Source organism: Hemicordylus capensis, chromosome 1 (genome assembly GCF_027244095.1).
Source record: "Hemicordylus capensis ecotype Gifberg chromosome 1, rHemCap1.1.pri, whole genome shotgun sequence".
Lineage (NCBI taxonomy): Eukaryota > Metazoa > Chordata > Lepidosauria > Squamata > Cordylidae > Hemicordylus > Hemicordylus capensis.
In genome coordinates, this window is record NC_069657.1 from 377,005,778 (window position 1) to 377,031,562 (window position 25,785).

The 25,785-nt window shown below is 44.1% G+C and overlaps 2 protein-coding genes across 10 annotated transcripts in view; one reads left to right on the forward strand and one right to left on the reverse strand.

The window, feature by feature from the left end:
• GNPAT (glyceronephosphate O-acyltransferase) overlaps positions 1–2,061 on the reverse strand; it is a 37,491-nt gene extending 35,430 nt beyond the window's left edge. For 2 of the 7 annotated variants that reach the window (XM_053297955.1, XM_053297944.1), the window contains exon 1: positions 1,854–2,060. In XM_053297955.1, the coding sequence (XP_053153930.1) occupies positions 1,854–1,910 (57 nt within the window). In that variant the 5' untranslated portion in view covers positions 1,911–2,060. Of the gene's footprint in view, positions 1–1,656; positions 1,791–1,853 lie in introns of those variants that run through there. The other 5 variants (XM_053297994.1, XM_053297973.1, XM_053297967.1 and 2 more) reach the window with 5 other exon arrangements.
• A 36-nt stretch (positions 2,062–2,097) lies between these two features.
• Positions 2,098–24,588, forward strand: C1H1orf131 (chromosome 1 C1orf131 homolog). 3 transcript variants are annotated; one of them, XM_053298008.1, is made up of 8 exons: positions 2,098–2,348; positions 5,030–5,382; positions 17,295–17,348; positions 19,040–19,162; positions 21,444–21,539; positions 23,476–23,562; positions 23,815–23,867; positions 24,406–24,588. In XM_053298008.1, the coding sequence occupies exons 1-8, from the start codon at positions 2,240–2,242 to the stop codon at positions 24,536–24,538; spliced, it is 1,008 nt and encodes a 335-aa protein (XP_053153983.1). In that variant the 5' UTR covers positions 2,098–2,239; the 3' UTR covers positions 24,539–24,588. The 3 variants fall into 3 exon arrangements, with proteins under 3 accessions (XP_053153983.1, XP_053153989.1, XP_053153999.1); XM_053298024.1 differs by lacking the exon at positions 2,098–2,348 and adding an exon at positions 2,579–2,834; XM_053298014.1 differs by lacking the exon at positions 19,040–19,162.
• The last annotated feature ends 1,197 nt before the right edge of the window (positions 24,589–25,785 follow it).

Genomic DNA, 25,785 nt, shown 5'->3' on the forward strand with positions numbered 1-25,785 from the left:
AGCACTGTGGCTTGCAGATTCTGGGTCAGATGCAGTGATGAGCTGGCTGCCTCCTTTTCTGGACTGTGTTTTGCACCGTGCTGGATGTTCTGTGTTGGGATATTAGCCTTTTCTGTACTGTCTTATGCTGGTGTCGCAGTGTACTGTTTCACCCATAGGGAATAACGGGGAATTCAAACTGCCCCATTAATCCCCATGGGTAGCACCTATGGATACCAAAGCGTGTTGGGTGTTAGGGCATGATGGGTGCTGCCTACCACCAACCCACAGAACAATCGAGCAATCAGGTGATTTTTAATGTATTTTTATTTTTATCTCTAGGTCATTACAGGCCATTGACCTACTGACCCAGATAAAATAAATCATTTAAAATTGTCCGATTACTTTGCAGGTTGGGTAGTAAGGGTAGTAGACACTATGCATTGAAGTAATAGGGTGGTTTGAATTCCCCATTATTCCCTATGGGTGAACTGGTTCAACAACCAGACTAGGGGCCAGTTCAGTTGAACTGGTTCGCAAACCTGTGGTCCAGTTTGATTTGAACCGAACTGTGGAAAACTGTTCAGCACACACTCCTAGTGGGTGAGGATGTTATTTCAATGACTGTCAGGTTGCTACAATTTAAGCTTTAGGCTTTAAGCTTCCTCATTCTGGAAGGACAAATACCACAGGTTATAAATTATAACTGCTGCAGCTTTTATTCTTGTGAGAATTTCTCTTGACAGCACAATGGAAGATTATTACTGTAAGTCTCAAAAACTGAAATTTTCAAAGTCCTAAAGATATGTAATGAATGGGTAGAACTTGAAAGTTTTCTTGGTTGCTGAGTATTCTTATATGCACACAGATAATATTACTCTCACCAAGCCTTTCCTATTTTTAAGTATTTCTGAGTTGCAGATAGTAGGATATTACTACTAGCATATAAGGATAGCTACCAATCATAACAGAAGTACACATACACTTCCACATATTTCAAAGCAACATTTTTGAGATCTTGTTAAGTCAAGTATTTGCAGTTCTCTAACTAGAGCACACATAAGCTCAAATTTAACTATACTGAGTGGGAAATGTACAACTGTTAATCAGCTATGCCTGTGGTAAAAATTGGTTTAGGACAACATGGGAAGAAAATGGAAAATACTGGCCAGTATTGTCCATGTTCTTCAACAGATCAAAAGAATTCAGATAGTTTGTGCCGTTGGTGGAGAATAGAAGTTCAACGGGGCTTCTTCCCCAATAGGTGTGCTTAAGAGCGCGGCTTTAACGTCATCAATATCTCAAAATGCTAATACTTATTCCCAGGCTAGGGAGTCTACTGCATTTTTGTCATAAAACATTAGAACACACGGAAGCTGCCGTCCCGCTTTCCAAATGGAAGTCTTTCACAGCACCGGCGTTCCAGAACTCATACACTGAGCTCGAGTAGACTTGTACTGCAATAGCCCAAAAAGCATGTCTGGCATGTCAGCGCCACGACGTCGATTTGCCACTTGTTTATCAAGAACGGCTCTGTGTGCGTTTAGCAGCAGCTGCTGAACAGGCAGCAATGCAATAGGTGCAGCAGCTTCCCCTCCCAGCATCTCCATGCCGAAAGCGGATGCACCTACTGATCTGCTACCTGTCAGGCAGCTGGAACGCCGATCTTCTACTCACATGCAAGAAGAAATATATATATATACACACACGCAGCCTGCAATCCCAAAGGGAAAGGGAGGCCCGCCGCCAGCTCCGTGGGGTCGGTTTCCTCCGCGACCATTCGGTAAGCGCAACCGCGCTTGCCAATCACGACGCAGCACCGCCGTCGTCCGAGGTGCTGCCGACCCTGCCCCTGGTGGGCAGGAGGTACCTACCGAGTACATGGGGGTCCCTCGCTGGGCTCTGCCGGACCCCGCGACTGTTGCCGTCATCGCCAGCTTCTCCTGCCGGCGGCCGTTGCTGGCTGAGTTCACTCCTTCCTAATCGGCTCCCTCAGTGGCGTCCATTAACCCGCTGCCGCCGTCTCCTCCTGCCGCTGCCGCCCTGTCTCCTCGCCTCCCTTCCTGGCGGCTCCTCAAGCCAAGCCCAAGGAAGAGGGGGGGAGATATCAGCCGTGGGGGAAGGGCGGAAGTAGCCCATGGGTGCCGCCATCTTGGTAGAGACGGTGGTCGCGTGAGGCCAAATTGCATTTTGTGCAGTCACATGTCGTTCTGCTCCCTTTGGAGAGTTAATTGAACGGGGCCGCATAAGCATTTTTAGCATGGCAGCAGGAAGCCGGGCAGCTGAACAGGAGCTGGAGAAGAAAGAAGAAGATCTCGCTTCCGCAAGCTGCCTGCTGGATACTGTCCTAAGTTCCTTGTATGACTTTGGTGCGTAAAATGCCGCGTAGCTCTTTAGGCAAGGAGTTTGTGTTCCGTAATTTTCTCCAGACTTACTTGCCTCGGAGCTTTTGCAAGTTTCTCCCGGATGCCAGCCTCTCTCTGCACCGTGCAGGGAGTTTGTCCACAGTGCTTCAGGCGTTACAAAATTGCTACAGGGAAAGCAGTCTCTGGTGTAACCACTGAAGTGCGATCTCGATGTAATGATCGGCTAGGATTTGTTGTTCACACTAGCTTTTGGGAGGTCTGGGGATCTATTGTGCAGCATGCCCTGCGACAATTGTTTTATATTATGTGTTATATTATTATTGGGCAGGCTCCAGACTAACTTAGTCATGAATAAATCCCGTTGAAATGAATGGGACTAATAAATAACTTGTCTCATTGATTTAATTAGTCTGCGTGGATGCGACTCAGAGGCCTGCCTGGAGGCCTGCAATCTGAGGCTGCAATTCCGAGCACACTTACAAGGGAGTAGTAAGTTCTATTAAATTCAATAGAAGTTACTTTTGAGTAAATGTGGTTTAGATTGGGCTCCACAAATTCATTTCCCTGAAGGAAAATGCTGTGCTAACTGGGCAAAGAGGCACCTTCTTAACGTGGTGATTTTCTTTATTTAGAGGGAGAGAGTAACTGGCCCTCCACCCCCAGCACAGTACCTCCAGTGACTTGCTGGGGTCTATCTTGTGTTTCTTTTTAGATTGTGAGCCCTTTGGGGACAGGGAGCTATCTTATTTATTTTATTTATTTCTCTATGTAAACTGCTTTGGAAACTTTTGTTGAAAAGTGGTATATAAATATTTGTTGTATACATTGAATGGCACAGTGGGGAAATGACTTGATTAGCAAGCCAGAGGCTGCTGGTTTGAATCCCCACTGGTATGGTTCCCAGACAGTGGGAAACACCGACTCGATGGCACACTCTACCTTTATGCATAAAGTAAAGGTATGCTGTCGAGTCAATGTCAACTCCTGGCAACCACAGAGCCGTGTGGTTGTCTTTGGTAGAATACAGGAGGGGGTTTCCATTGCCTCCTCCCACACAATATGAGATGATGCCTTTCAGCATCTTCCTATATCGCTACAACCCGATATAGGTACCAGCGGAGATTTGAACCGGCAACCTTCTGCTTGTTAGTCAAGCATTTCCCTGCTGTGCCACTTAAGGTGGTTACGCGTTTTTTATATATATATACACACACACGCACACACATCCGCACGCACACACGCGCATACACATACACACATTCATAGGGTAAAGAAACTCTAGATTGCAAAATCCCTTGTAGTTTTTATTTTTAAAGTTAGAGATGCATTTCTATATATGCATCTCTAAGTTTAAATATAAATATAAACTCTAACTCTACAAGGGATTTTGCAATCTAGATTTTCTTTACCCTATATTTTTGTTATATATAGAAACAATAGTGAAAACAGATCCAAAAGGCTTTTAAAACTGGACTCTTAAACCACCTATTCTAAAGTAGCTGCTATGCTAAAGTCAGTGTGAGGGTGATTTTAAGAGTTGTCGCTTAAATTAGATCTTCTCCCCACCCCACCCCCCAAAAATTGAAACAAAAAATCCCAAGGCTGGTTTTTTGTTTTGCTAATATTAGAAAACATAACTGAAGTTGATAGCAAAGTACTTGCAGTGGCTGGAATACAAAAATTTCTTTTGGCATGCCCCATGGAATATTTGAGAGTTTGATTTGTTTGTTTGTTGCGAGGAGGTGGCGAAACCTATGTCATATTGCTTTGAGAATCTCAGTTTCGAGAGAAGCTTGCATGGCTGTTTGAAGCTGGGGTGGTGGTGAAAAATAACCCAAGTCCCTTTGGGTGTGTGGAATTAGCTGCAGGATTCTTTGTATTCCAGTGGATAGAATTTTTAGGCCACTGCAAAGATTTGGTTTTGAAAGGCGAAAACCTAATCATGTGCTCATTACTCCTGGCCCCGCATGGAGGCAGCCATTTCTGCCAATTACCTCTGTGTAGTGTGGTCCCGTGCACAGCACCAGGGATTTATTCCTTAATAAAGGAAAATAGAGTGCTGAGAAGCCTCACTGGAGTCTTGGAAGGATTGCAGGAAGGCCCATGGGGAGCACTGGAAAATGTAGTCCTTCCCAGCGCTTTCCCATAGAATGCTCATTCTGCCTATCTGCCCATCCACCCATCCTTCCTGTATGGTTTATTTATTATTTTATTTTATTTTATTTATTTGTTCGATTTATATACTGCCCTTCCAAAATGGCTCAGGGTGGTTTACAACAAGATAAAAACAATTAAAACAAGCAACAGTTAAAATCAGAACTATAAAAACAAAATAAAACCAATTAAACAATTCAACCGCTAAAATGCCCTGGAGATGTAGTGGTTAGAGTGCTGGACTAGGGGAGACCCGAGTTCAAATCCCCATTCAGCCATGATACTAGCTGGGTGATTCTGGGCCAGTCACTTCTCTCTCAGTCTAACCTACTTCACAGGGTTGTTGTCAGGAGAAACTTAAGTATGTATTACACTGCTCTGGGCTCTTGGAGGAAGAGCGGGATATAAAATAATAATAATAATAATAATAATAATAATTGTCTGTAAATACAAAATATATGGTATCCAAATCCCTTCCATGTTCTTTTAGTTTTAAAAAAGAGATTAACAAATGTTTCCTTTAAACACAGGTGAATCAGTACTGGATGCAAACAAAAAGAGAAAAGGCAAAAAGAAGAATTCACAAGGGAAGTTGGGAGGAAAGACCGGCAGTAATCTATTGGAAGACAGAGACATGAATCTTGAATCTGACACGGTAGCCTCGGGCAAGAGGAAAAATGCCTCCAGCTTCTTTGAAAACCTGAAAAATGAACTGGCTCATGAGTGTGCTACTCAGAAAAGGCCTGTCTCAGAATCTCATACTCCTGATGGTGTCTCACCTCCACCTTCTCGGCAAGGGGCTGCAATCTCTGTTGTGACATTCCACAGTCGAAAGAGAAAGAAGAATCCTAAAGCTGAAATAGCTGACAACGGTGACTCCAAGGTAAGGTGGTCCAAGGAACATCAAATAAGTACAGGAGCAAACAATCCAGTAGCTAACACTTTTTTAGTGATGGCCAAAAGAGTTGCTGGCATGTTGGTGACTGGAGAGACAGAGAGAAAAGAACCAGCTATTTCCATTGACAAAACCGTCCCTGTCAGGTCACCTAGAGCAATTCTTCCTTCAATTCCACCTGTTTATATGCCTATTATACAATAGTTGAACTACAGTATAGGGCAGTATAGGGCAGTCTTAATTATGTTTACAGTAAAGCCTATGCACACATACGTGGGAATAAACCCCATTGAACACAATGGGACAGACTTCTGAGTAAACAAGCATAGGATTGCACTGCTGCTCTCTAGTAAATGGGCTTAGGTTTGTAGCTAAATTGAACTGGGTGTCCTCCAGCATGAGCAGTCCTTAATACTGTAATTCTGAGCTGTATTTAAGGGTTGTTTAAGGACTGTACATATTTTGGGATTTTGACAGAATTGAGCCTTTGGGAGACTGGTATTACAGAACATAAGAAGAAATGACAGCAGAACTCATATAAGCTTCCCAGCAGAACTCATAATTTGTTTTATTGCATTTTTAAAATATATATATCCAGAAGATTTGGAATTGATAATGAATCCTCTTTACATTAGAGAGATCTTTGATTTTTATGTGGTGGGGAGTAAAGATAATGCACTAGATCTTCAATTTCATTATAATCACAGGCACAGAGGGGCTTTCTCTCTCTCTCATATAGTCTCATATTTCATATCTAACAATGTTGATGGTAGGCTGGAATTGTAATTTGGCAAAAGGTCTCCAACTAGGTAAATGCCAACAGATACTTTTGCACTCAATTGGTAGTTTTATATTGATGGTGCCTTTCTGAAAAATGAATATTTTGGATTTTTACTGGATATAAACTAGCATCTTACCTAACTACATTTATCTATGTCCAGTTTTTTAACGCATCTTCACTATCTATGAAATTAATGGCCCATGTGTTCTGCAGCATTGAGAGGGTGAAGGAAGAGCCACAGCTTCACGAAGAGGGTGCTACGGACCTCAGCCAAAGGTTTGCTCCATAGCCAAGCACATTCCAGGTGGATAGTGGGGAGATTTTCACTGCTCTCTCTTTCTTCCAGAAGTACTCTTTAGCTTCCATAAATATGTCCCTGAGGGTCTCATAGCATGTTGGCCAATAGAATCAACCTCTTACATTGTTTAGATCAATCATACACACATACATATGGAGAGAGAGAGAATTAATAGTTTTCAGGAAGAATCTGCAATTGCCACAAAAACAACATTGACCTCTTCTGTGCCCTGGCTTTCAGTAACGGCAAGCCTACCATGGTCGTCCTCATTTTAGCTGGCGTGTTCATCGGGCAGAGTAAGCAAAGCTGTAAGAATCTGATTTTGTAACTTCTCTCTAGCATATAAATAACTCCATGCCTGTATTTTGGTTCAGTATAACAACTGAGCAAGAACGTTCACAACACATATGTGTTACCACATTTGCTCAGATGTGTGATTGTTATCATGCTTCACGACTATCCTTTGGCTTAAGTGGGCAAATTAACACAAATTAGATGCAAACGTGCACACTGCCGTGTTGTTTTATAAGGTGAACAAGAAGCCATAAGATCCCCACCATAATATGCACAAACCATACAGTAAAGAGCATGCAACAACTTGGTCCAGTATAATTTTATAATTGTATTCTCAACCTAAGATAAAACAAAGATAACAATAGAAAATCACATAGATGAAACTAATCATATGGCATTGAAGAAATTGTAAAGTCCATTCATTGTGTGGAGAGTGTTATAGTCCATTTTAAACAAGTCCACAAACCCACAGTGGTGACACGGCAACCTCCATTTCGATGTTAAAATTTGTCAAGTGAAAAAACAGTCTTGGAAGAGTGACAACACTTGTCCGAATGCTCCAAAGTCCAATACAGTGTACAGATACCTCTGTTATCTCTAGGAGTACCAAACTACTATAACATTCTAACAAGATACAAGTAGCTACATCAAAATGGAGGTCACTGGATCGCCATTGTGGATTTGTTAATAACGGACTATATCACTCTCCGCACAATAGACTTTACCTTTTTTTCAGTGCCATATGATTAGTTTCATCTATGTGATTTTCTATTGTTATCTTTGTTTTATCTTATGTTGAGAATATCTTTGATCATAAAATTGTTGCATGCTCTTTACTGAATGGTTGTTTTATGGTGGAGATCTTAGTGATTGATGTTTGCTTGATTTAAGAGACCCCAGTATGCATTATTTCTCTTTTGTTTTATAAGGTAGACAGAAACCTGGATGTGGGTAAAAGTGACTTTAGAGTTAGGGTACTCAGAAGGAACTTAGGGAGTCAAGACTGGTTTCTTGAAAAACAAAGACAAGGTTTATTAAAGAACAGAATTTACAAGACAAAAGCAATAGTTGTCCATCTCTCGGAGAACCAAGACAGAGATCCCAACTACAGGATGCTGGTCCTTAAAAATAATACTGAATTCTAGCGAATGCAAACTTTGAGAAGATCCTAGCACAGAGGGGCAGGGAAGAGAGGGATGATAGACAAAGAGAAAGGGATAGTCAGAATAATATACCTATCCTAGGCTGTACTGCAGAGCTGAAGACTGAGGATACCAAGGTTGCTGATGTCCTTCTTTGGGATGGAAGGAGGCAAAGGCCTTTTGTTTCAGGGAGGAGGCCTAGTCAGCCAGGCTTCTGGCACAAGGAAAAGGCAGTGTGCCTTAGGCTCCCAATTGCTAGAGTCTGCTAACTTGGGGTGTGCTGAGGTATCCCAGGGACTTAGGGGAACAATTACAAATCACCCTGTGGAAGATAGGATTTATCTCTATAATGCATGTTGGCATTGTCCATCCAAATCACGCCTCTAGTTTAAACTAGTATTTGGAGCATGTGTAGAGGGGCAGTTTGGAGAACAAATGCAAATTTATCCCATCCCTGTCACGCCCATGTGCATGATAAAGGGATGTGCCAGAAGGGCGTCAAGATGTACATAGATGATTTCATGACAGTCATGCTCTTGGTGTATCCCCTTCTTAATTGTGTGGGCAGTGAATTTATCACTTATACTGGCCCTTAATGATACTGAATTTATTGTGTATCCTGACCCTTTTCCTCTATTAAAAAGTCTGTAAAAAGGCATTGATCATCCCAGTCCTGACTCTGGAATAGTATCTGTATACATTGCCATAATCAAACACAGAGCTAAAAAAAATAGAGATAATAATTTACTCCAAAGCCCATCACATCAGATACTGCAAGCAGATCAATAAAAGCAGCATAAACCTACAGGTTGGTTTTGTTGGTTTTTGTTTAGTTACTTAACTTGTGATGGAGAATAATACACTCTATTAGAGTAATTTTTCCTGCCTTTTTCTCTGCAATTATCTGATGACTCTGGCTTAATTCAGCAGTATAGAACCCCATATAACAATCTGAAGACCACACAGAGCAGGATTATTGGACTCATAGTTCCTTGGTGATATTGATACCAGCAACAGGTATTTACCTGGTTGTGAGTGTGCCAGAATAAACCAACTAGGCAGAGACTATTTCCAAGAGATTTATTGTTCTGCAGAACAAGCAAGCAGTGATCCTGTGAAACCAACAGTTCCAAAGCAGGACCCCCTCATGGAGTCCGTTCCACTCCTTTATACATGGGAGTATAACTTGCAACATTTCAGCACAACAACCCAGACAGGTAGTCCATGCATACATCATCAGAGTAAGCAAAAATAGAATCACAGTAAGGCAGGAGTGTAACAAGGCTGGAGTGGGCCCAGAGACAAAATTTCAAAATGGGCCCCTCACTGATACACACACACACTTCACAATATATAGTCATGTTACTTGCCTCTGGGGGGTCCCTTGAGGCGTGGGGGCCCCCAGGCAGCCGCCTCCCCTTGCCTAATAGTAGTTATGCCCCTGCAGTAAGGTCTTTGTGCATAGAAGATCGACATCAACTACAAAGAGCCACATCAGCCCTTATCAGGGTACATTCCAGCCGGGGCAATATTCCCAGACTGGAAGGCATATTCTTTGTCTACTATGTTGCTAATCGTTAAGGTATCAGGAGATGAGACTGAGAAGCTTAAGCTAATACATGCCTCATTGTTCTTCATGATAAACATTGCTAACACATGTCCAAGATGGCGTTAGTCAGGTTCACCCTAGTATCAATACGATTTGCATGTATGCCCTTTTAATGTGTGACTTTGGGCTAATCTTGACCATCCAAAAGTGTTTGCTATTTAATAGCTAAACTGAAACTCCTTGATAATTAACAGGGCTGGAATGAAAAGAAAGATGCTTTTGGATAACAAACATCTGTACCAGTAAGGTCCATATTTAATACAAAGCATGGCTAAACTTTTGCTATTTAAAAGTATATGCTGAAATTTCAGGGATAATATCAGCTGTGGAAAATGGTAAAATAGGAAAACATATGGATAATTTTATTTTTATTTCAATAAGATTACAGCAGTACATATAATCAAGGATAGCAATTGTATAACTGGAAAAGAAAAGGGGGTGAGGGGGAAGAAGATCCCTTAAACATAACTTTAACACAATAAAATACAACCTACTAGGGGAAAAGAAAGATAAAAGGACACCTTCTTCTAAGGATATATATGTCTCTTGTTTTCAGAGCATAAAGAATTCATTAAAATTTGACGAAATAGCTGAAAATTAACTTCTTTATCTTTCCATCTAAATCTGAAATAAAAATATAAGAGACACCAGCAACAGTCACTGGAGAGTTACTCAGCTGGTGGTGGATAGGGCCAGTTCCTCTTCCTCTGCTAAATAAAGATAATCACCACTGCCTCTGCCCAGTTAGCAGGGGATTTTGGAGACAACCCCCCGCCCCCGAATGAAGAATCCACAATTCTTGATGTAATGCTACATTCCATATGCTGGGGATATACCCCAACAAAACATGAATGCCCTTGACAGGCAATTATTGCTGTAACGGCATGTTAACAACCTTATGCATTTCAAGACAATATGGCACAATAACTGGACAGGGCCAAACCATATGTGTAAGTGCACCCTCATACAAATTACACCTACAACATCTAGAAGTCTGTAACCGTCCCTTGTTAAACATTCTCTGACGTGTCCAATAAACACGGAATAAAAGTTCTGCTGTATAAGCCTCATTTTAAGATCCAAAGAGGCATGTTTCACTGCCTTCAAAGCAATCTGCCATTGATTTATAAGATGCAGTATTCAAGATCATTGTTTCAAATATCTCATATATACAAATACGACAAATATGTATATACAAATATGACAAATATTTATATACTGCTTTTCAACAAAAGTTCTGAAAGCGATTTACATAGAGAAATAAAAATAAACTAGCTGGGCTGGGCGCAGAGTATCTGCTCCTCTAGTTTGCCTCAGCTGTTCTCTCTACCCGCCGCACCTGGTGGCACTTATTTTCAGCCGGGTGCCCACCCTTCCGCCAGCTGGGTGTGGGTGGCTCACCGTGTCATTGATGTAAAAGTTGAATAGGAGCAGGGCCAGGCTGCAGCCCTGTTTGACTCCCTTCTGTGTCAGGACAGGGTTTGTAAGGTGCCCTTGTGGGTTATACCTTACCTTGAGGGTAGTATCTGCATGAAGAATGGAGCACCAGGCATTGGTCAGTTGTGGATCTACCCTCCCTAAAGCCAGCTTGCTCCTCTGCAAGAAAATTTGCTTGGTCTAGCCAGTCACTAAGTTTCCTGTGTAGATGTCTAGCATAGAGCTTGCAGTTAAAATTATTAACTGATTTTAATGGTGTTTTAATGTAAACTGCCCTGAGCCTTTTGGAAGGGAGGTATAAAAGTTTTAATAATTAATAATAATAATAATAATGGCCCTTCTCTTTTCTTGCGTGCCAGTATTTATTTATTTATTTATTTATTTAATACATTGCTATACCGCCCAAAAAGCAAGTTCTCTGGGCGGTTTACAAAACGATAAAAACAGCCAATAAAGATTAAAACATTTCAGCAATTAAAATTAAACAGTTAAAACTATTAAAAACACAGTTAAAACATATCTAATTAAAAACCTGGGTGAACGAATGTGTCTTGACTGCCCTTTTAAAAGTTGTAAGAGTTGGGGAGGCTCTTATTTCTGCAGGAAATGTGTTCCAAACCCTCGGGGCAGCAATGGAGAAGGCCCGTCCCTGAGTAGCCACCAGACAAGCTGGTGGCAACTGCAGATGAACCGTAGGTGTTTATATTGTCTCTTGAGGTACAGGTGGTGTGGGAAGACTATTGTGGAGTTGGTTCCTGTACTGGTTTTGTGGATATGGTAGATGGAAATAAGAGTTTTCCTTGCATCAACAGAATCCTTGTCCAACCACAGTTTGGATGGATACACAGGCAGCTTTGAGAGGGGTTCAGCCCTATAGATTAGATGCACTGGGGTTTTGTAGGTTGCCAGGGGGCACAAGTGTGATCCATTGATGTTAGGGTTAACTGGTAGCTATGAAAAGGTTCTGCAGCAATTAGCTCCTTAATTGTTCTAACTGGGGGGACTGTTTGGCATGACACCTGGCTCGGCCTGCAGGTAAAATTGTGTGTATGTAGCAGGCCCCCAAGTGGGTCTGCTGGGTGAGGGACAGTAATTGGAGGCAGATTGGGATATGGTCACTGTCAAGGTGAGGTATTACCATAAAGTTCTCTGCAAAGGGAAGCAGGTTTCTGGAAACAGTGATATAGTAGGTTGTAGGTTGCCAGTGGGGCACGAGTTGCTTCCTGTACCGGTTTTGTGGATATGGTAGATGGAAATAAGAACTTTCCTTGCATCAACAGAATCCTTGTCCAACCACAGTTTGGATGGACACACGGGCAGCTTTGAGCGGGGGGCGGGGGGGGCGGTGATCAGCCTTACAGATTAGATGCACAAGGTTTTTGTAGGTTGCCAGGGGGGCATAAGTGTGATCCGTTGAAGTTAGGTATAACTGGTAGCTCTGAAAAGGTTCCGCAGCAAGCAGCTCCTTAATTGTTCTAACTGGGGGGACCATTTGGCACGACACCTGGCTCGGCCTGCAGGTAAAATAGTGTTTGTGTGAGTAGCAGGCCTCCAAGTGGGTCTGCTGGGTGAGAGGCAGTAACTGAAGGCAGTCTGGTATATGGTCACTGTCAAGATGAGATATTACTATAAAGTTCTCTGCAAAGTGAAGCAGGTTTCCGGAGACAGCGATATAGTCAGTAGCACATGTTTTGGAGCCAAGTAAATAAATAAATTGCCCTGGATGGTTATCTGTGAATTAGCCATTTAATATATGGAGGTTGAGCCTGGCAGTCAATTTTGCTAGGCAGAGACCTATGTAATTTGATCTCTGGTCCTTTGAGAGGTGGGAGAGGGGGAGGTGCTGGGTCTCCAAGCAGCGGGGAGGAAGCTGATGTCGGGAAAATAGGGTGTAGTCATCAGGCCACAACCTGGCATTGAAGTCGCCCCGCAACACCACCAGTGCGTCAGGGTTGGCCAGAAAAAGGTCATCTGTATAGTATTCGAGTTCAACCCGTACAGAGCTGATTTTGGATTTTCATCACTGTGGCGGGAGGTACATATTGATTATCAATAGTGAGCTGGGACCAAGGTGAATTAGAATAGCCATAGCATATTGTTTAAGCGAAGTGAGGGGTGACATTGTTGCACGCAGGGTAGTGGAGACTAATATCCCCAGGCCACCTTTAAGTCTCCCTCGGATTGCCCCAGGAATTGCCCCCACTGTGTATGAGTGGTAGCCATTAAGCGTAAGGTCATCCACTGTCCAGGTTTCCTGCACCAAGATCATATCTAATTGGGAGAGGAAGTTGGTGGTGTCTGTGTCTCTGAAACAGAACCACCCAGCCACATTCCACGGCAGGTTCTTGATCTTATACTGGTCTGTGAGATGTCATAGGGTTGAGGTGGGAGTTGAATCCTGGGCAGGAGAACTCCGTACAGGATTCAGGAAATAACCAGCAGACAAGTTGGGAGACTGGGGCTCTTGCCAAGATGGGGAGGGAGGCACCTGCTAGCACCCGTACTTCTGACCTGGGGGGCACTGATGTGGCACTCGGATGGACCAATATTTCCATCACAGAAGCCATCTATCTTGGTTCCAGTCCTGGGAGTTCAACAGGGACGTCCTGAGTGCTCACTGGCTCAGGTAAGCTGCCTTGGGTGCTCAACTCACAATTGTTCTCAAGATGAGGGTCACTGTCCAAAGGTACACCAGTACACAGACCCTGCAAGGCGGTGCACACTTTCACTGTTTCAGGGCCCTGGGTGGGGCTAAGCAACTGGGCCTCTTGATGAGTGTATGCTGGAGGTAGGGGGGCTACTGCATGGCTCTGCACATCATTTTTATTGGATGCGAAGGAGGGGCTTGTGTGAATTTCCTCTTCCATTGTAGAAGACATCAGCCTTGGAGTTTGACGAGGGGGCACCACGGGGAGGACCTCGGAGACCCGTGGCAATCTATCTGGGGCGAGGAAAGCAGTGACACTGTCAAAGTGTGCATCAGTAGCAAGGAGCACTCCCAACAGTATGACATGACTGCTGCCCGATTGCCAAATATCAGCATTGCTTAACTCAATAATTAAGCAGGAAGCAAATGGATATACTTCTACATATTATCATCCTGCATTGTACAGGCACATTCTGTGGTCAAATTCTTAGGACATGCAATATTGACTCACATTATGTAACCATTTCAAGTAGCCTTGAAAAGGATAGAATAGAATTGGAGTAGAGAAGCTGAAGGAAACGACTTTGTACACAGTTATGAATATTGTGATATTACCCGCTTGTTCTGGTTCCCCCTCCCCAGCTTCCCTTCTTCCCCTCAGTTGTACCAGTTTAGTAACTACTCATACATTCAGTCATTGACATTCTAACATGTTCAAACCAGGCTTCATGTTTTTGTCATGTCTGTAACTGTGAGCTGTGTATCCTGAGCCATATCATCAGAAATTTTCCAGGAATTCCCACGCCTGCTATCTCCTCTGTATAAGTAGATCCAATAACCTGTATGGAGTTGTAAGAAGAAATGCAAGGAGCAACAGGCCTTAAAACACAACTGTCTTTCATTGTTACAACATGAAAGATGAAGCTCTGCAGAAACTCCACCCTCAACTCCTGCTCTCAAAACCATATGAGCTCCTAACCCTCTTCTGTGTAAAGAATGCTATATAGGGAAATGTGCGAAACAGCCATCGAGCTCCACTGTTGACCAACTCTGGTCAAAAAAGTAGAGTTTTAACATTTGTACTCCCCCCAACATTTGAGAATTGTGTCCAGGAATTTTCTCCGACAAATGTGGAAACCTTAGGCATGTCCTCCAAGACACTAATTATTTTTGATAAGGATGGGCATAGGGTCAAACTTCGAGCCTGATACTACAGGGAAATGGTTAATATATAACTATTGGCACATGAATCAAGCATATTCCAGTTGCATGCCTGGTACCAGTGCCGCAAACACCCCACACATAATGAATGATAAGCCATTTAGTTTCTGTTAACGTCTTCATCTTTCATACACGATTAAGAAGTTGGTAGTAAAAATACAAGAGATGGAGATGTATTTTACACGTTCTGGTTTGTTCACTTTTCAGCATGCCAAATTCAACTTTTTGTAAGTGTAATTTACTTTCCAAAGTTGTAGATCTTAAAGGGCACGATCCTGTCAAAGTAAAGCATATTTACCTGTAATGGATTTCAGTGAGAGAATTAAGCACTTTATGTGTTTTGTTTAACAAAGAATGTCATTCCCAAAGTCCATATATTCTATAAGCAAAAGTTCTAGAATGTTTGGTTTTTCTTATGTAAAACTATGTATTTGGAAAATTTATCTTGCCAGAAGCATGCAAGTCCATAAAGCTTTATATAAGAAATTAATCCATGTGTAGACCTAATGGCGCAGTGGGGAAGTAATCTGCCTAGAGAGCAGAAGGCTGTTGGTTTGAATCCCTACTGGTGTGTTTCCCAGAATATGGAAAATTCATATATTGGGCAGCAGCGATATAGGAAGGTGCTGAAAGGCACCATCTCATACTTCATGGGAGATGGCAATGGTAAGCCCCTCCTGTATTCTACCAAGAAAACTGCATGGGTCTGTGGTCGCCAGGAATCGACACCAACTCAACGGCACAACCTTTCCTTTCCATCTCATTTTAGATTTAATGGCTGACATGTAGACTAGTGTTGCACTGGGGTAATGAGTTGTGCACACCAAAGAGGTTTGTGGAGCTGTACAAAGTTGTGGTGCTCTGTGATATTGCACATCCACTAATGGAAGACCTTTTCCAGGACACATACAAGATTGTGCAATGCACTCAGCCGGAGCCCATCTTTTGTGTCTGTGTGCAGCTTGAAAGTCTCCCAGGCAAACTTCTTGAGCTCCTCCTTTCACCACCTCTCAGCTGTTCGGTGGGTGGGCGAGGCTTCCAGAGAGGCCTCCCTGAAGCCTGAAGCTCAGGAAAGAAGCAAGCAGGCAGGCAGGCAGAGAGTGTCCAGCACCAGAGCTCTCTGCAGACCCTCTGCCCAGCCCAGCCTTAGTAATGGAGGTGATTTCCTTTTTGTGGTTATCTCTCCCCATCTTTGAACATTTAGGGATTGGCTTGCCATAGGGCTTTGGTATTGAGCAGAGATGTAGGGCAGGGTGGGAGGTATATGTATCTTTAAATTGAAGTGGATTGGACAAATTGTTGTTGTTTTTTAAAAAAACACATCCAAAAAGTCCTATCAGTGGCTTGTTTCATGGCAAAAAATTACAAAAAACTACTAGAACAAATATATAGTTTGTTTGTTTATTTATGAATGCACTATGCTCAAGTTGATTTGCAGCCCAAAGGTCTGAGAACTGTGAAGCATGTGTTGTGCTTTTTATTTTTCTTTATTTAGAAATGCATTTTATGTCCAAGCTGGTTGGACATGTCCAGAAACCTCACTCACACTATTTACACTGTCTGTCATCAATCGATATGATTCTGTAATGATATGAAATGTTAAAGAGGCCCCGCACATGCTGATTCACCCCATTCCCTGCACCCCCCTATGGACGGCCCTGTTTGCTAGCACAAGACCTAGCCTGAGCTACAGGTTCCTTTCTTTTAGAAACACAATTATGCAGTGTCCTTGTTCTTATGCAACAGCATTAGGCTGGCACAACACTAGTCTGAATGTAGGCCATTATGCTGATTTAAATAATGTATGCTGGAAGTTGTAGTTCAGCAACATCTGGAGGGCCACAGTTTGGGGATGCCTGCATTAAGACATTAAGAAATGGTCAGGTACCATTTTAATGAAAGCTTTTGTTGTCCTCTTCATTCTGAAATGTAGTAATTTAAAAAAATTGGTTGAAGCATAGGCTGTAACACTGAAGTAACTTGTCTGGACTTATTGTTATGGTTCAGATGTAACATTTTCCTGGTACATGAATAATCCCTAGAGAGCCATGAGCTCCCACTTTCCTTTCTTCTCCTTTACATTCTCACTTTTGTTTCTAAACTAATCACAGTTCCATACATCATCCAAACTCAGGGAACTGTGGTTTATTTTAACTATGATAGTGGTTTGCCAGAACAAACCAAATTCTGGTTACAATCAGATGCTGATTTGTGAACAATTCATAGCTGAAACCAGCCACAGTTACCTGAGTTCAGACAACAGACAGAGCTGTGGTTGGTTTGAAATGCAAAGAAGCTTTGAATCGCCAACTTTAAGGCATGAAGGAGGAGGAGAGAAGTGGACATGCCTATGACTCTCCAGGGCTCATTCACATAATCTGAACTGGGCTATGGTGTGGAATTAGTTTGGAATGAAACAAAATATTCTTGTCTTTTTGTTTTTGTGTGTTTTCAAATATATATATATATAGGCAAAGACAACTGTTCAAGAAAAGCTTGTGGATGACCAATTTAACCTGGAAAAAGTAAGTCGTGTTTTTATGTTCTATGAGAGCCAGCGTGGTGTAGTGGTTAGAGTGCTAGACTAGAACCGGGAAGACCCGAGTTCAAATCCCCATTCAGCCATAAAACTAGCTGGGTGACTCTGGGCCAGTCACTTCTCTCTCAGCCTAACCTACTTCACAGGGTTGTTGTGAAAGAGAAACTCAAGTATGTAGTACACCGCTCTGGGCTCCTTGGAGGAAGAGCGGGATATAAATCTAAAATAATAATGATGATGATGATGATGATGTTTAAATAGAGGCAAGTTATCAGCAACTCTAAAAGACATGCAGATGAAACTCCCCAGAATTTAATATCTAATAATGACTCTGTCCCTAAATAATTACTCTGCAAATCTTCAAGAGGTGCAGTATTTTGTTAATTGTGTATGTAGGTCCTGGTTTGTTAGACTTTCATAATGATGATCCCCAAGTTAAGAAGAAATTGTTTGAGCCTCCCAAAATGAAACCTAGGTCAGATGTATGTGAGAATTGTGTCCCAAAGGTATCATGTTTGTTCAAGCTATCCAGATTAATCCGACAGTTCTTTTGCAGACTTTCAAGGCCTTAGTGTGGAATGTGCAAATTTGCAGAGATGGGATGCACAGAATATGAGTCCTAAAGAAGAACCTGTAAGATATGCTCTCCCCCACCACCCGCCCCACAAAAAGGCAGGTGATTTGCTTAATAGCACTCACACGTTCTTTCTTTCTTTCTTTCTTTTCTTTCTTTCTTTATTTATTTATTTATTTATTTATTTAACATTTATATCCTGCTCTTCCTCCAAGGAGCCGAGAGCAATGTACTACATACTTGAGTTTCTCCTCACAACAACCCTGTGAAGTAGGTTAGGCTGAGAGAGAAGTGACTAGCAGTGTGCACGGTTTTGGTCTGGCCTCATTGGCCAGACCGCTGGACCGGTCTGGAGGTTCGGAGTCCCCCCCCGGTCCGGGGGGGGGGGACTGTGACTTTAAGCGGGGGGGTGGTAGTACTTACCCACCCCCGCCGCGCTTCCCCCTCCGGCGCTGTTCCTTGTTAAAATCTTCTTGGGGCGACAGAGCTCCGCTCTGCCGCCCCTGCCCCCGTCGTCGCTTGCAAGGCTTTTAGAAAGACGAGCGCTAGTGGCGCGCAGCGTGCGCGCTCGTCTCTGACGCTGCGGCGCGCGCGCCACAGCGTCAGAGACGAGCGCGCGCGCTGCGCAGAGCGCGTGCGTGCCACTAGCGCTCGTCTTTCTAAAAGCCTTGCAAGCGACGACGGGGGCAGGGGCGGCAGAGCGGAGCTCTGTCGCCCCAAGAAGATTTTAACAAGGAACAGCGCCGGAGGGGGAAGCGCGGCGGGGGTGGGTAAGTACTACCACCCCCCCGCTTAAAGTCACAGTCCCCCCCCCTCCAGACCGGGGGGGGACTCCGAACCTTGCACACCCCTAGAAGTGACTGGCCCAGAGTCACCCAGCTAGTCTCATGGCTGAATGGGGATTTGAACTCGGGTCTCTCCGGTCCTAGTCCAGCACTCTAACCACTACACCACGCCTGGGACAGAGAGAACAAAACAAAAGGGTGGCTCGGGGCCACTTAGTTGTTGGATGATAAAATATCTGGGGACAAGTTCTCTAAGGAATTGAGACACAGGAATATAGGAAGCTGCCTTGTACTGATTCAGGTCCTTGGTCCATCTAGTTCAGTATTGGCTCCTCTGACTGGCAGCGACTCTCCAGAGTTTCAGAAAGAGGACTTTCCCAGGCCTACCTGGAGACAGATTCTGAGAGTTACAGCATTCAAAACGTGTGCTCTGCCACTGAGGTACTTTCCTTCTCCAGCAGACCACTTTATATTAACCGTCGTTTAAAACCATACTAGGGTTTGAGCTTCCAAGCACAGCAAGTGAACTATGTTGTAGAGCTGTGTGTCTCCTTCTGTCTTCCATCTGCTCCGCATTCAGCTTCATTAGCTCACTCCTGTCTCCATCGTGCAGCAAGTTCTTGAGGAGGAGTAATGGACCTTCATTGTGGCCTGTGAAATTAGATGTGGCAGTAAACCAACATAGGAATAGTGACTTGTGACCCAAATCCAGGCCATAGTTTGATATCCTACTAGGGCAACCCCCTCACAAACCATATTTTGTGAGATGATGTTGGTTCAAACCTAATGATAAACTATGGTTTTGGTTCATATTTGAATGCAGCCCGTACAGAAAGGTTTTGCTCCGCCCCCCCTTCAACTGTTGAGAATCGAACACAAAGCATTGAGGGGCCTGGAAACCAAGTCTTATGAAAAATGATTAAAGGAGCTGGGTGTGTTTAGCCTGGAGCAGGGATGTGCATGAACCGTTTCAGCGCCTCTGTTTTGAGATGCTGAAATGCTTTGAGCTACTCCTGCTGAATCATTTCAGTGGGGGCTAGGGGGTGCTTTAACAGGAGGAAGGCTGGTCTTACCTGGCCCTCTCCACCCCAGCATGGTCAGGATTAAATGCCCCATGCGTGGCTGCAGTGCTGCAGGCTGCTTTTAAAGCACCCACTCTCCGCCCCTGGATGTGTACGAAACACTTCGTGCACATCCCTAGCTTGGAAAAAACAAAGGAAATATTCGATTGCTGTCTTCCAGTAACCAAAGGGCCATTACATGAAGAAAGGAGCTGACTTGTTCTCTGTTGCTCCTGTGGGCAGGACTAGTACCAGTGGGTTGAAATGGCAAGGAAGAACATTTTGGTGAGACATTGAGAAGAATTTCCTAACTGTAAGAGCTGTGTGGCAGCAGAACCATCTGCCTCTTGCAGTAGTAGGCTCTCCTTTTCTGGAGGATTTCAAAGAAAGATCATCTATTAGGAATGCTGTAGCAATTTCCTGCTCTGAGTAGGGGGCTCAGCTAGAAAATCTCCAAGGTCCCTCCCAGCTCTAACATTCTGTGACTCTATTATTTATGTTGGTGAAGACAGTGGGTTGATGCTTGAACACCTTGTTCTATTAACACAAAACACCACCTGGGGATGGTAAGTGGGGACCTCGTGTATCTCCTGGCAATTTTGTTTCCTTCTAGAGTCCTCTGATTGATTGATTGATTGATTGATTGTTTAAGTGCGGTGTCGACACTTAGCGACCTCCTCTCATAGGAGATAGTAATTCTGACACTTCAGCTGAAGCTACAGCATGGTCATCCTCCTCAGCAGTTGCAAAGGCTGGTGCGCTTAACATGTTTCAATGGTATCTTTATTATGGGGAATTATATTGGACATTCATAAGCCTGCCCCACAAAGCTGCACGTTGCAGTAAACTCTAGCTCAGGAGTGTTGGGACACCAATCTGTGCTATTTCTGTTTGTGCTTCTGTATCTTTTTACAGCTGTGTGATTCTCCTTGTTGGTCTAACTCAGGGGTTCCCAACCTGTGGTATTCCAAATGTTGCTGAACTACAGCTCCCATCATCCCCAGCCATAATAAATTGTAGCTGGGAATTATGGGAACAGTAGTTCAGCAACTTCTGGAGTACCACAGGTTGGGAACCTCTGTCTAACTCCTTGATCATTGGGACTGAGGAAGCTGGGAGCTGCCATCCAACAATATCTGGGGACCTCTGCACTGTGGTTGTTTTGTGTAATCTGGCTGGGACTTTCTGCTTAAAAGTAGGTGGAACCACATTACCTGGTTTTACTCAACAACCTTAGACTGAAAGCATCATCTGCAGAGGCAATTTAGTTGTTGCTAGGTATACAAATGAATATCTCACCTGTTTCTCCCATGAGTGCCCTGGCGCTGTTTAAATGCACATATGGGGGATAAACAGCTAGCAAGACGTTTCTTCTTTCCACATAGTTCCAGTTATATATGAAAGCAGGCGATTCTGGAGGGATGGGTTGGAAGTGCTCCTTCAAACCTCAAAGACAGAGATGCTCATACAGATGGAGTGATATTTTCAGTGTTTCGAGTGAATAGTTACTAGTGAGTGCCCTATTATAATTTCACTTTGCATTTTTAACACTGCATATTGTTATTCAAATGTTTCTTGAAAACATAGTTTCATCCTGCTAAGCAGATGTTTGCAAATGTTTAAAGACCGATTAATTCTCGCCCCCCCCCCCACTGCATTAGGCCCGTTTGGAAGTGCACCGCTTTGGAATTACTGGGTTTGAGAAGAAAGAACAGCGGGTTTTGGAACAAGAACGAGCAATCATGCTGGGAGCCAAGGTATCCTCCCCACCTTTCTGTTGAGAAGTGACCTAAACAGGAACAAAAGGAGGCATCTTTCCCCTTCCCTCCCCACATTGTGACTTTGGGTGGAAATAGACCTGACAGCAGCATACCTGTGACTTTGAACAGAGATCAAGCCGCAAAAGAGCCCAGGCCGGGGTGGGGGGTGGGGCCTCTCAGCTGATGTGAGTATTGAACGCTTTCTTTGCCTGTTTCCATCCCCCTTCCCCCAGTTGGGCTAACTTTCAGTCTCAGACCCTACTGGGGAAGGGGCTGTAGTGGGAGGGAGTGGCAGATGGAAGAAGGGTTCAGCACCCACTTCTTTTCTGCTAGAAAACATAGGTCTGCTGCCCTTGAGCTCCATGGGTCAAACCTGTCTGGAAGCTTCTCCTTATTAGCATTACTTGGAATTCTTCAGCGGTGAAGGAAAGACACTCTGCATGTGCTCTGGGGCACTCCTGATTCTCACTTCACATATTCAAGGTGCTGAAAACCGATTCCAGGGCTCAGTACTATTCAGTCTCCAATTCTGTTGAACCTGCAATATCAGCAGGACATTCATTTTTAAACAAGAAATGGTTTGTATTCTTCATATCCTATATAATAAAAGGCTAAGTGAGTGGCCGTGGCCTTGGAATGTTGGGGATCTGCGTCCCTGCCTCCCTGGGCTGTTCTGGGCCTGCGCAAAGCGCAGGCCCAGAAGAGCCCAAGGGACACAGGACCTCAGACACCAGTGTCCCACAGCCACGGGCGGCCATTAGCCGGTGTGTGGCGGCGGGGGAAAGTGGCCGAGGCGGCGGCAGAGCCGCCGCCTCGGCCATGAGCTGCGGCACGGCGAGAGGAGGCCGAGACAACCAGAAGCGGCCGCCCTGAAAAAGGCGAGGGCAATGGCGGCGGGGGAAGACCGAGACGGGGGACAGGGAAACTGGGCAAGGTGGCGGCGAAGCCGCCAACGAGGCCCCCGCCTGCTCACAGCCGTCGCCCCCGCCTGCTCACCCACCCTCCCAGCTGCCCAAAATGAAGCTGGGCGAGGTGGCGACAAAGCCGTCAACGAGGCCCCCGCCCGCTCACAGCCGCCGCCGCCTGCTCACCCGCCCTCCCAGCTGCCCAAAATCACCTTCCCCGCTCCCCCCCCAAAAAAGATTAAGGGCCAAAATGGCCCATGAGAAGGTCGCCGCCCCCGCCTATCGCCCTCCCAGCTGTCGAAGACCACCTTACCCGCTCCAGCCCGAGGGAAAAGAGAGGAGCTCACGAGCAGAGCTCCTCTCTGTGCTAAGTCACTGCTCAAACTGCCGCTATGGATGCAAAGGACACCTATTGCGTCCATTGCGACAGTATGGGCAGCAGCTTAACACAGAGAATAGCTCTGTTTCCGAGTTCCTCTCTTCTCCTTTGGGCTGGAGCGGGTAAGGTGGGCTCCGGCAGCTGGGTGCGCGGGAGGGCGATAGGCGGGGGCGGCCACCTTCTCATGGGCCATTTTGGCCGTTATTCATCCACCCTCCCTCCAAAAAAAGTAAAAGCAAAATAAGGAAGAACAAAAACAGAGACAACAACAAAACAAAAAGAGAGAGGGGACAAGGGGGGGGGGGAAGAGACAGAAAGAGAGAGAGAGAGACAGAAAAGACGGGATAGAAAGCTAGCGCCCGTTATCATAACGGGCTTAAAAATACTAGTTTCTGATAAAATAGCTCACTTTTGTCATAGGAGTTCTATTGACTTCAGTGAAATAAGTCAGAGTGGTTTGAAGACTGTGAACCAAATTAATACACATGTGCACACACCCCCAAAGTCACAGCTGCATCAATCCAGAAAAGGCTATTCTTAATGGTATTCCTGCAGTAAATAAGCAGAAGTCCTAATTTTTTAATATTTAAATAAGTCAAGACGCCTTCTCTTCTAGAGGAGGATGCTGAATCTATTATTACTTTTGCAGGCTCCCAAAAAAGAATATGTGAACTACAAAACTCTTCAAGAGAAAATAAAGAAAAATAAAGCAATGAAGAAGGAAGAAACTGTAATGGTTTGTATGAAGCGTTTTCCATATTCAGCTGTTTCTTGGACAAAAATTTCAGGTTTTCACAAGGCACCCAGCAGAATGGACACTGACAAATCTGCAGTGTAATAGTTTACTAATGAAGTCACAGCATGTCCATCTGGCTAGAGAACAACTCTGTAATGCACCTAGTATCTATCGCTAGTTGCATTTGGAGCCATGACTTGGTTGAATCAAGAGGCTGCTCATCAAAGTATTCTTATTGTTCTTCATTAACAGGAAAATAAATCTGATTCTCTCAAGCGGAGGAGGAAAAGGGGGCATGAAGACGGGTGAGCCAATATTTTTCACAACTAATTACACTGATAATAAGAAATTTAATTTGGTTTCAGGCTTCCTAATGAAATAACTGTAGTCAGACATGGGTCCTAAAAGCTACTTTAGATGTGCTCCATGGGATTTGGGACTTTTTCTTTGAATATCAGGTGCTATGCCATTTCACAACCTGCTTTTGACAGTCCCCTCTGTTTGACAAGTGCTTGCCCTGTGGCCTAGAAATCTGCAGTCAGAAAAGCACCAAATCCCCAAGTCAAAGAACTAGTTGCCTAGGTCTTTGAATCCTGATCTGAAGTTGTTGTGTTTTTCCTGAGAAGCCCTGCATTTCAAAGCAGAATGAACTCTTCAGCACAAAATTGAAGACATTGGTTTTTTCCCTAGCAATCGATTTTGTTTTCTCAACAGGTAATTCCAGCTCCATTGTTGTGTTTGGCTTAAAATGTACCCTTCATAAAGCATCCTTAACAAAAGCTAAAAATAGTTAGGGATTTTTTGTTTAACCCTCTCACAATGTTTAGCTTTATTTCTTTTTAGGACCAGAAAATCCAAAAAGAAGACAAAGCACAGCATACTGCCTACAGGACAGGTTGGGAAATTTAAAAATGGAACTCTAATTCTTCGTAGTTCTGACATAAAGAAAATAAAATCTTCCAAAGTAGCCAAGTGACCTCAATCCATCAAACTACATATAACATGAATAAATGTTTGTTGCCCAAATACTGTAGCTTTGGTTTTTATTATTTAACTTTCACCTGCTCTGCTGTGTAGAAAAGTGTGGTGACAGTACATTTAACTGGGAGAAACAGTATTCCTATTGGTGTCCTCCTCACTAAAGCATGTTCACAACTTCATAAAGCTTCTTCAAGGTAGCATTCTCAGAAATGCTACCTGTTCCACGTGCAGGTACAGTGAGACAGGCAAAGCTGAGGGGTTTCAATGCGTGGATGAGATGGTGCCAGGAGGAGGGGTTTAGATTTGTTAGGCACTGGGATACATTTTAGGACAAGCAAGGCCTGTATAAAAGGGATGGGCTGCACTTGAACCAAGATGGAACCAGACTGCTGGCACTTAAAATCAAAATGGTTGCAGAGCAGCTTTTAAAATGAAGCCTGGGGAATAGCCGACAGGAGCTGGACAGTATCTGGTTCAGCAAATGCAATCCCTTAAAGTGCGAGGATGCAGAGGATTCAGATAAAACAGGGGACAGAGCAGAACAACATGAAGAGCAGACAGAAGGCTGTGCCAGCTGGTCAGAATCAAAAGAAAGATAGCATACACCAGGTAAGAGATTCAGCATATAGGTGCTTATATGCCAGTGCCAGAAGCCTCCGAGCCAAGATGGATGAGCTGGAGTGCTTGGTTGCTAATGCAGAAATAGACATAGTGGGCATAACAGAAAAATGGTGGAACAGTGAGAACCAGTGGGACACTGTTATCCCTGGATATAAACTCTATAGAAAGGACAGGGAGGAGCGCCTTGGGGTTGGAGTAGCACTATATGTTAAAGAAGGGATAGAATCTAACAAGCTAGAAAACCTAGAAACACTGGAGTCCTCCACAGAAACCCTGTGGGTGACAATACAAGGCCTGAAAGGGAATGCTACTGGGACGTGCCATCACCCTCCAGATCAAAATGCTGGCAGTGACTGGGAGTTGCAGGAAGAAATCAGGGAGGCATCAAGGAGAGGCAGGGCTGTAATAATGGGTGACTTCAATTACCCAGATATAGACTGGGTAAATTCACAGTCAGGTAATGACAAAGAGGTCAAATTCCTAGATATGTTGAATGACTGTGCCCTAGAACAGCTGGTCTTGGAATCAACCAGAGAGAAGGCGACCTTGGACGTAATCCTGAGTAGCATAGTGCCATCAAATTCAGCATACATGCGGGGAGAGAATCACCAGGGGAGTCTA

Coding starts and splice junctions, on each gene's coding strand:
- C1H1orf131 (XM_053298008.1), top strand. CDS start 2,240: ATGGCAGCAGGAAGCCGGGCAGCTGAACAGGAGCTGGAGAAGAAAGAA. Junction 2,349..5,029: donor AAGTTCCTTGTATGACTTTG/GTGCGTAAAATG, acceptor CTTTAAACACAG/GTGAATCAGTACTGGATGCA. Junction 23,868..24,405: donor AAAAGGGGGCATGAAGACGG/GTGAGCCAATAT, acceptor ATTTCTTTTTAG/GACCAGAAAATCCAAAAAGA.